We start from the raw sequence: 10,911 nt of genomic DNA, 5'->3' as shown, positions 1-10,911 counted from the left end.
TGAGAACAAATAAAAATAAAGATAAAAAAGGGGGAACATGGCTGAAAAAGCAGCACAAATACAATTAGGTCGACAAACAGCGGCGTTGTTTAAAAAAAAAAAACAGACATGGGTTGACAATAGAGGAGTAAGGTAGGTTACAGGGAATTTATTAGGTATAGCTTCGTTTTTGTCTTAAACTGGTTGAGAGAGGTACAGTCTTTAATATGGTTGGGAAGGTCATTCCACAATCTGGGTCCCTTGATTTGTAGAGCATTTCTAGTTTGATTAAGTCGTACTCTAGGAATATCAAAACTGTATTTGTTTCTGGTGTGGTGCTCATGGGTTCTGTTACGACCTTCTATGAAGCTTTTGAGGTCAGGATTGGCATTACAGTTTAGCGTTTTATATATGTATAATACACATGAGAGAATGTGCAGTGACTTAATGTATAATACACATGAGAGAATGTGCAGTGACTTAATGTATAATACACATGAGAGAATGTGCAGTGACTTAATGTATAATACACATGAGAGAATGTGCAGTGACTTAATATCTAACATATTCACAGATTTGAGTAGGTGTACCGAGTCATGTCTGGGGCCAGAGTTGGATATTGTCCTAATAGCAGCTTTGTGTTGAGTAATTAGAGGACGTAAATGATTTTGGGTAGTAGAACCCCAAGCACAAATACCATAGTTGAGATATGGATAGATGAGGGAGTAATAGAGAGTCACCAGGGCAGGGCGGGGTACATAATATCTGATCTTAGAAAGAATGCCAACAGTTTTTGAAACTTTTTTTTATATATTTAATATTTAATATATATTAATATTTAATATATTTATTTGATATTTATTTAGAATATGTCCCTGGAAATTCAGCTTGTGGTCAATGAGAACGAAAAGGAATTTGCCATCTAATTTGTTACAAATTTGGATATTGTTTATTTTGAGATTTATTTGATTAGAAGATTTATTGCCAAACAGAATATAGAAAGTTTTTTCAATGTTAAGGGTGAGTTTGTTGGCAGTTAGCCAAAGATGGACTTTATTTAGCTCAGTATTTACTGTGGCATTTAGAGCAAGGGGGTCATTACTGGAGTAAATGAAGGTTGTGTCATCAGCAAATAGAATTGGAATGAGTTGTTGGGAGGCATTTGGAAGGTCATTAATGTAGATGAGAATGAGGAGAGAGCCAAGTACGCTGCCCTGAGGAACAGCAATGTTGATGGGTAGGGTGGGAGAAATTGAATTATTCACAGAAACATACTGGAGCCTGTCAGTAAGGTAAGACTTAATGTACTGCAGGGAGTGTCCTCGGACTCCATAATGATGTAATTTAAGAAGAAGGTTTTGGTGGTTGACAGTGTCAAAAGCCTTACGCAGGTCCACAAACAACCCAACAGGGAACTCATTTTTATCAAGACCTGCATGAATCAAGTTAATCACACTAATAAGTGCATCGTTAGTGCTTTTTTTGGGTCTGAAGCCATATTGACAAGAGCTAAGTATATTGTGTTTGGCTAGATATAACCGCTGCATTATGTAGGAATGCGGAGGAATTTCTGATGGAGGAGAAGACAGTTGCACAGCGCGATCCGCAGCGCAGCGTGCGGAGCGCCGCGGGGGGCCTATATATAACAGAGAGGAGGGGTCATGCGTTCTTTCTTGTTCCAGCCTCGCTCCGCTTCACAAGTCTTAGAAAAAAAATTTTTATTTTTCGATCGAAGAAAACCTTAGGATTTTGGTGCTTTCAGGACTTCAAGAAAATATGGAAAATACGATTGCTACCCCGATCACAGATCACACCCTGGTTGAGTTTAACTCAATGGGCCCTTCAACCTCACATGCTGAAAAGATTGGGCCGGTCTACACTACCCAACTTTCTCCAAGGTAAAGTGGTATCTTCTGTTCTAATTGTAAAGCTAGGTTCCTCCTATGTGTCGGCGTGTGCCCAGCGCTGTTCCCCACGTGGCCTGTAGACGTTCCAGCCAGGTCATGCCTAAGCAGGGCATGTTAGGCTGCCCCAGCCATTTTTGTCCGATGAATAATACGGAATTCTTATCCACCCTTGCCCTGGCGCTAGCTTGCCAGAATTATTGTCTGCCAGTTAAGCCCGGGAATTTTATATTTATCCAGCATCATTGATGCTAGTTTGACGGAATTTTGTCGCCGGTTAAGCCAGGTTCCTTTTATGTGGCTCCTAGCTGTGGCTTGCTAGACATTCGTCTGCCGGTTAGGCCAAATAATTTTATGCAGCCCACACTGTGGCTGGGTTGCCGAACTTCTGTCGGCAGGTTGAGCCCAACAAAAAAAAAAAAAAAAAAAAAAAAAAAAAAAAAAAAAAAAAAAAAAAATAATTTTCTCTTTTTTGGGGCAAGACACGTGTTGGGGAGCCAGATTTTTTGTCTGCCGGTTAAGCCCGGAAATTCAATGCATAGTGCCAGGCATATTGACCGCGGTTCAAGCCGGCGTTTCAGCAGTTGCCCTCGCGTTGGGATGGCCAGAATTATTGTCTACTGGTTAGGAATAAAAATTTTAATGCAGCCTCCTTCCCCACTGGATTTTTATACTATAGCCTGCCGTTTAAGCCCGGTTTTTTCTATGAAGCCTCTTTCGCCGCATGTTTGTCCTTGTGCGTGTTTGCAAGACCTTGGTCTAACGGTTAAGACAAACAGGAAAATTTAAAAGTTATAGGTAGTTCTCCTAGCTACGGGATTGCCGTCCTTGGCCTGTCGGCTATGCCCAAGATACAAAAATTTTTCTTTTTTTTTATGAAGTATACTTGAGGGGGTCATAAACGACTAGTGCCGGTTCCAGCATTATAATTTATCTGCTATGGATTTCTCACTAGACAGACGAAAAGGGCCCATTATCACCACTCAGGAAATTAATTCCCAGCAATACGATTAGAAGATGTGTTTTACGCACTAGGAGGTCATTCTTTAATACTTTTTCATACATAAATTTCACTCCACGTTCATAAATAAAACTTTATTCGAAAATGTAAATTAAGGTTATTTGTCGGACAACATCCGAGGACTTCCGGTTAAGCACGGGCTAAGAGGTTATTCTTTAATACATTATCATACATAATTTTCACTCCGCATTATTAATAAAACTTTATTCACAAAGGTAAAATAAAGTTAATTGTCCGACATCATCGGAGGTCAACACATGATTCGAGGTAATAGATTCCCTTCATTTTGTCTGCAGTGGCCTCTGTTTTACTGGGTTGTTTTGGCCTCGATCATTACACTTATAAACCTCTATTAATACGCTACATTACAAAATCCTGTACTACTAGAACTTTTAAATCTTATAAAATGTTCGTCTCTCTACAGTCAAACAGTTGGTCACAGTTACGAATTTTCTCCTACAAGATTGGATGTATCATGTGATACTATGTTTCCCCCTATATTTTCCTCCTCGTCACTAAATAACTTATCTAGAGTATTAATTCGGTACTAAATACTTAAGCTGGTTAGATTTCCCAGTTCGTGCGATTCATCTAGGGGGGAATTCAATATTCCTTCAACAGTCCTCGTTAAATTAGGCGCGCGAGTTTCTAGTCACGTGCTAATAGGATTACAGTTAGGGTTAAGCCTTTCTTAAATTTTAAGACCTTAAGTCAAGCGGATTATCCTCTTTTAATTCTTATTAATTCCCCCCAATAGACTCATTATCCCCTTAACATAGTATTTCAACAGTTTTTTTTTTTTTTTTTTTTTTTTTTTTTTTTCTGTTTCCTCGTTGACGGGTGGTACACATCGGTGATTTCATGACCGGTTTATTTTAATTTGGTGCCTCCCTGTGGGTATCCACTGTAGTCGCACGTCCTACACTTATTCAGCCGCCCTCGCTATTGTTTGCTACCAAAAAATTATTCTATAGGCCGCCCGGTTGAGCCCGGAATTATTATGAAGCTGCCCTCGCTACTGTCTTGCCAGACCTATGTCTGCCGGTTGAGCCCGGAATGATTATTATTATTATGCTGTCCTCGCTATTGGATCGCCAGAACTATGTCTGCCGGTTGAGCCCGGAATTATTATTTATGAAGCCGCCCTCGCTATTGGCTTGCCAGACCTATGCCTGCCGGTTGAGCCCGGATTTATTATGCAGCCGCCATTGCTATTGGATTGCCAGACCTAATGTCTGCCGGTTAAGCACGGAATTATTATTATACAGTTGCCCTCGCTATTGGACTGCCAGACCTATGCCTGCCGGTTTAAGCCCGGAATTATTAGGCAGCTGACCTCGCTATTGGATTGCCTGACCTGATGTCTGCCGGTTAAGCCCGGAATTCTTATGCAGACGCCCTCGCTAATGTATTGCCAGACCTACGTCTAGAGACGGCGATGGGGAAGAAGTCACATGTCTGCCGGTTGAACCCGGAATTTATTATGCAGTCGCCCCTCGTGATGGGATTGCCAGACCTATGTCTGCCGGTTGAGCCCGGAATTATTATTTTGACCGCCGGTGTAGCAGGAAGCCCCACCAACAACGACCCTAGAAGCTGGAGATCATTGCAACGGACTCGGTAACAAAAAATTTATAATTTGCTGCTCCGAAATTCTTACGGGACAGACGCAAGGACCATTTTCACCGCACCAGAAATGAATATCTATTATTCATCAGGTGACGACCCTCCGCCTGCTGCCGTTCCAGCTGACATGCAATCAGCAAATTCACAGGGCCGTTAAACGTACCACGCATTCGGAGAGCAACTTATTATGGAAACAGCTGCATTGGACCTTATATTTCCTATATTATTTATCCATCCACATACTTATGGAGTCAGTGCCGTCTCGACGCACGCATGTCAGACATGATTTAACTTCCTTCGGACGAGATTACGTTTTTTTAATCTCCAGCTTTAAGACTACAAGCTGTGGTTTACACATTAAGTGGTTATTCTTTACTCAAATCTTATACTTATCATACGCTTAACGCTTCTTAATTAAATCCTTAATAGCAGTAGGTAAATCAATTCATTAGTCGGTCCGCATGCGGAGGACAATTTTTGATGGACTTCAATGTAATTGTCTCAGTTAATTTTATTTAGTAGGTATATCAAGATACTCCTTCTTCAGTCCTCGGAAGCATTGGCGCGCGAGGTCATCCTGTCGCGTCCCAATAGGATTACAATTAAGGTCAAGTCTATTCTTACTCTTTAGATTCCACGCTAAACAACTTACAGGTCAAGCGGTCCACACACTTTTAATTTTTTTTTCCCCTTCACTGACTTAATTCTTATTCACGGAGTTACTTATCAAATGTTTTTATCTGTTTCTGCGAAGTAGGGAAGTTTTCTTCCTGCTTTCATGTTAGGATTATTGTATATTTTCTTTTAAGTGATTCCCTTCGGGTAATTCTGTAGTCGCATGTTTTTCCCTACTTAGGAATTATCGGCCAGTCACAGGCGGGAAAAATTTTATTGTCGGTCGCTGGGTTTCACGTTACAAATTTAATCATGTCTCTCTAAGGCACTTAATTTCTTACTAATTTTACTCTTAACATATTCATTAACTTATTTTCCGTTACATATTTATATACAGTAATTATTTAAGGATTTGGACATTTCGCTATTTGTCTACTACTTATGTTACATGGATTATATTATTATCCCTGTTTTCATCTGAGGTAATTAGGTATTCTGGTCTGGTACTCTTACCCCTTCTTTGTTTGTTGATGGTACTTCCCTCCTCCTGTATCGCTGTGGTACTCGAGGCTTTCCAAGTTTGTAAATACTACGCGATGCTACGTATTCCCTCACCCCAATCAATCTTACCTTTTACTTAATAAAACTTTTTTCGCATTAGTTAATTAATCACGCTGCTTATTTCTCACAGTTTGGGATGCGTTCTTATTGGATTAGTTACTACTGTTTACGATAAACCTTATTCATTGACGCCTTCCTTTTTTTTTTGTCACACCATGGCCTCCATACCGTAATTAAATACTGTTCACAATTCTGCTTTCCTTATAATTATTCGGTCACTGGGTTTTTTCTCCAGAACATATTTAAAAACCATAATTTTGAAGGGTTTTCTAAGTCTATTTTGTTTTTATAATTATTTCTATACATTAGATATTGGGAATTACTATTATTGACATCAAAATGTACTTAATTGTTGTTAAAGATTCGCTGCCTGGAACGGGGGGTTACGGGCCATGGGGAGCCCGTAGATGAAAAGTACTTAGTTATGTTAATGCCTTTTAATATTCATTAATCCGCTTACTTGTAACAGTCTGGGACGCTTTTCCTATCATTTATTAATTTGTTATACTATCCACAGACTGTTGGGGGTAGTCTTTCTGGTATTCTTATACAGCCCATTTGCGGTTAGATTAGTCATTAGTACCATTAGTAGATTAGTATGGTTGTTGGTTGGTCATTAAGGTTTAAGTCAACCAAGGGGTGGCACGGGCATGTGTCGCCGAAAAATACGTATGACATTATACAGCACACTTTATTCTGACTAACGACCAGATAAAACATTGACGTAATATCAAGCTTGGTGTGGTGCCCCCCCCCCCCCCCCCTTTGCATTTTGGGGCCTTCTGTTATTACTTCGTCGTCACCTTGGCCTACCCTACCGTAATTTGTTACTGTTCACATTTGTGCCTTCCGCTTATTTATTGGGGCATATGGTTTTTTTTTTTTTTTTTTTTTCCTTCCGGACTATATTTAAAATTACAATTATGATGCCTTTCTAAATTTTGGTTACTTTTAGATTTCACCTATGCTTTAGATATTGGGAATTACTATAGGAATTAGTGCTGTAGGTATTTTCCCGGTAGCCGCATGTTTTTTTTTCCAAAAAATTTTTCCTTTTTTGGGATATTTTCAAGAGGTGGCACGGGCATGTCTCCCGACATATGCTTGTTTCTTCGGACTCCATTGTTCCATTCAATAAATTTTTATAGGCAACCTTGACAGTGGGCTGCGTTGCATTTCGACGCTCCTTGTCTGCCATGATGTTTTTTTTTTTTTTTGGGACTTATTGTAGGTCTTCTCTAACATTGCGTTATTCGTTCACATTCTTAATTTCAAAGTTTTCCTTTTTCCATTTGTACTACAGTATGCATGGGGTTGTTACTTATTCTTCTCCCCCCCCCCCCCTCATTCATTTTATTTATTGGGGATATTTTTGTTCTGGTCTGCATGTCCACATGGGATTGTCGACAATCAAATCTCATTCTTTTCATTGGTCCAAATTCTTCACCCTGCCTTTGTTTTCATTCTCTTTTGGTAATTATGTTAGTTAGATGAAATTCATTAGCATTAATTAAGTTAAACGATCCGTCTGTTTTGACAACTGGCGGACAGGGTACAACATTGTTGGCCTTAAATTATATTGGTGGGGGCTGTAGCCGTGTAGTAGCTATGTCGTTGCCAACTCACTTGTTTTTTTTTGCCCCTTTTTTTACACAGGGACGAGAATCAGGTCATCCCACCGTCTCCATCGAGGAAGAGGACACGGGTGGCCTCCACGAGAGGACACCAACGTGGAAGAGCAAGGACGCAGCCAGCAAGGACGCGGGCAAAGCCAGCTCGCTATGCTTCCCCCTCTTCGGGGACGTCATCGGGGGACTCGGAAGTGGAGGATGACCATGTACCAAGGAACAGAACAGCAGAAACCGCTGAGGCCGGAGCAACGTCACTACCAACAATAATTTCAGCAGAAGACTGGGCAACGCTACAGGCACTTATCACGCAGGCTCGGGATACCTCTGTGGACGCGAGCAAGCGCGACGTTGGAAACACCGTGGATGTCACTGCTGGGCAGACCTCCCCTATAGTAGGACGCCCGCGACAAAGAGCCAAGGGCGCCACATCACGGCGACACGACAGTTCCACCAGCACGTCCACGGACGGTGAGTACCATTTAGAAGCCATGTCGAAGCCACCCTTCACCTGGCAGGGGGCACAGCAGGGCACATACATCCCACGGCTCGGCGAACACGTCCCTCATTCAATCAGAGAAAAGGTTTGGGCGGATAAGTACGTGGATCTCAGGGATCTGCTAGGTTATGAAAGGGATGCAGGGCGCGTGGACACGAGACCTGCATCTGCCTCCGATACGCAAGTATCCGCTAAAAAGCTACCGCCTCTAACACCGGACCAGTGGGAGCATGCTTTTGACATATATGCAACGATCTACCTAGAAAGGCACCCGGAGGCAGGGCAGGAGCTGTTCACATACGTTAGATATGTAAAAACAATGAAAACGTCCCTCAGAGGTGACTGGATGTGGTACGACGAGGCTTTCAGGTGGGACAGGGAAAGGTCGGGCTGCCCATGGCGAGCTTACAGATTAGACCTGGAACTGAGGTCAGTACAGCGCATACAGCAGGAGGGACTTATGCGTCTTGTCCCGGGGCGAACGACAAAAAATTTTCAAGTCAATGCTCGAGGCGCGGCAGTTCCCCCGGGCTACTGCTACGCTTTCCACACAAGAGGCCCGGGTTGCCGACAACCCACTTGTGCGTTCCAACATTATTGCCCTCGATGTTACAAGCGACACCCTGCCTACAATCCCTGCTCACAGGTGCGCAAAGGATATGGGGATGAGCGGCAACAACGTCGCCCCCCACAGGATCAGTATACAAAGAGCACCAGAATTACAGATGTCCGTGGACGTACCAACGCCGGTCAACGCAGACGCACTTAATGTTTTACTGGCTGGTTACCCATTAAGGGAATACATTGTGAGGGGTTTCAAAAGGGGTTTCCTACTTGGCTTTGAAGGGACGCGGTCCCCTCTCTCTTCAAGCAACCCTTCGGACACGACGGAACGCCCGCATATCGTGGGACCAATGCTAGACAAAGAATTAAGACTGGGACGAATCGCGGGACCTTTTGAGGTACCACCGCTCCCGAACTTTAAGTGCTCCCCCATAGCTCTGAGAGAAAAATCCACGCCAGGTAAGTTCAGGCTCTTGCATAATCTTAGTTTTCCTTATTCACAACTAAGCGTGAATGCCAACATTCCTAAGGCCTCTTCAACCGTGCACTACCAGAACATCAATGATGCCATCGAGTTGGTTGTCAAGTGTTCGCCAGGGGCGTTCCTGGCAAAGTGTGACATTGCAGAAGCATTTCGGATTGTCCCGGTACACCCGAGCGATTATCATCTCCTAGGTTTCCATTACGATGGGCGGTACTATTACGAGAAGATGCTCAGTATGGGAGCTGCCTCCTCATGCAGGATCTTCGAGACTTTTTCAAGCGGTCTGAAATGGATCCTCGAGGAGAAGTTCAACGTGCGGGGTGTTGTGAAGGTACTTGATGATTTTCTCTTCGTCAGCAGTTCTTTTGAAGGTTGCCTGCGTGACCTGCGGGTGTTCACCGCTCTGTGCGAACAACTGGGGGTTCCCCTGGCGCCACACAAGACTGAGGGACCGTGCACTAGGCTTACGTTCTTAGGCATCGAAATAGATGCACGTAGGATGGAAACCAGACTTCCAGAGGACAAGCGGAAGAAGTACCAGGCAGAAGTCGAGACGGCGATGGGGAAGAAGTCACTTCCCCTGCGAGACCTTCAGTCGATCATAGGTAGGCTGCAATTCGCCACATCGGTAATCCCGGGAGGACGGGCTTTCCTAAGAAGACTGCACGCGCTCACTAGTGGGGTGCAGCGTCCCTTGCGTCTATGCTTACTGGACGCTGAGGCTCAGCTAGACCTTGTAGCCTGGCGCTCCTTCCTCATTAATTTTAACGGTGTTACAGTTTTTCCCCCCGATGGAGGATGGGGGTCAGCGGTGTCTCTATCAATGGGCGCGGACGCCTCTTCTAGAGGGTACGGACTCACCTTGGGGGCAGCATGGTTCAGGGGCATGTGGCCAGATTCATGGCGAAGGCTTAACATAGCCCTGCTGGAGCTTTATCCTTTCTATATGGGTATTTCCATCTTCGCTCAGGTATTGTCCAACAAGAGGCTAGTCTGCAGGTCTGATAATAGCGCTGTGGTAAATGTGCTTTCTTCTCTGTCTGCCAAGTGCCCAATTCTTATGCAAATAGTCAGGCCGCTGGCTGTACTCCTGCTTACGCATAATATCACACTTCTCCCATCACACATTCCCGGCAAGCTTAATACAGTTTGTGATGCCCTTTCACGCTTACAGGTCCTGCCGCACATGTTCCTCAGGGAAGCGGGACTCGCAGAGAATCCAGTCGAAGTGCCGCAAAACTTACTGCCCCGCAACTTCGCCCTGCAACTTTGAGGACCCTACTCAATTCTCTGCAACCTACAACACGGAGGGCGTATCAGGCAAAATGGGCGGAGTACGTGGCCTATGTCGTGGGGGAACAGCGTGGGATGCACCCTCTTGATGCCCCAACTTCAACACTTGCGAATTTCCTACAGTCTCTGCTTACGCGGGGTCTGGTCTACCGCTCGCTGAGCACTTACCTAGCGGCTATAGCTTTCATCTTCAAGCTGAATGGTCGGAAGGACCCCACGCGTAAGTTTGTTATCACTCAGCTGCTAAAAGGAGCAAGAAAAGCTGCGCGCCAGACAACGTTACGGCGTCTCCCTGTGACGAGGTGCCTATTACACCGTCTTCTACGAGCACTGGAAAAAGTATGTATGTCGGAGCACGATAAAAAGTGCTACAGGGCAATTTTTTCCTTGGCTTTTCATGCATGCCTGCGCCCTGGGGAGGTGGTCTACGCCGCGAACGGTCAACACACTCTCCGGCTGGAACAGATAACACTCACAAGAACACGACTGGATATTCTACTCGGTACATACAAACACAGTGCGGGACGCACGCCGACGCTATCTTTGAAGGTGAACACCAATAACAGGTACTGCCCGGTACGAGCCCTCTCAAAATACCTCGCCCTACGGGGTACGGCGCCAGGACCAATATTCCTCAATGCACACGGCGCCCCTGTGACGAGGCAGGATTTCTCTCG

The 10,911-nt window shown here is 44.2% G+C and overlaps 1 protein-coding gene across 1 annotated transcript; it reads left to right on the top strand.

Moving 5' to 3' along the window:
* Nucleotides 1–8,807: 8,807 nt before the first annotated feature.
* Nucleotides 8,808–10,214, top strand: LOC138368004 (uncharacterized). Its single transcript, XM_069330294.1, has one exon. It carries the CDS (start codon nucleotides 8,808–8,810, stop codon nucleotides 10,212–10,214), a length of 1,407 nt encoding a protein of 468 aa, XP_069186395.1.
* The last annotated feature ends 697 nt before the right edge of the window (nucleotides 10,215–10,911 follow it).

This window comes from Procambarus clarkii, chromosome 24, assembly GCF_040958095.1.
Source record: "Procambarus clarkii isolate CNS0578487 chromosome 24, FALCON_Pclarkii_2.0, whole genome shotgun sequence".
Classification (NCBI taxonomy): domain Eukaryota; kingdom Metazoa; phylum Arthropoda; class Malacostraca; order Decapoda; family Cambaridae; genus Procambarus; species Procambarus clarkii.
This window is presented reverse-complemented; position numbering and strand designations above follow the sequence as displayed.

Bases quoted from the DNA above. Each gene is read 5' to 3' on its own strand.
- LOC138368004 (XM_069330294.1), top strand. From the start codon at position 8,808: ATGCTAGACAAAGAATTAAGACTGGGACGAATCGCGGGACCTTTTGAG.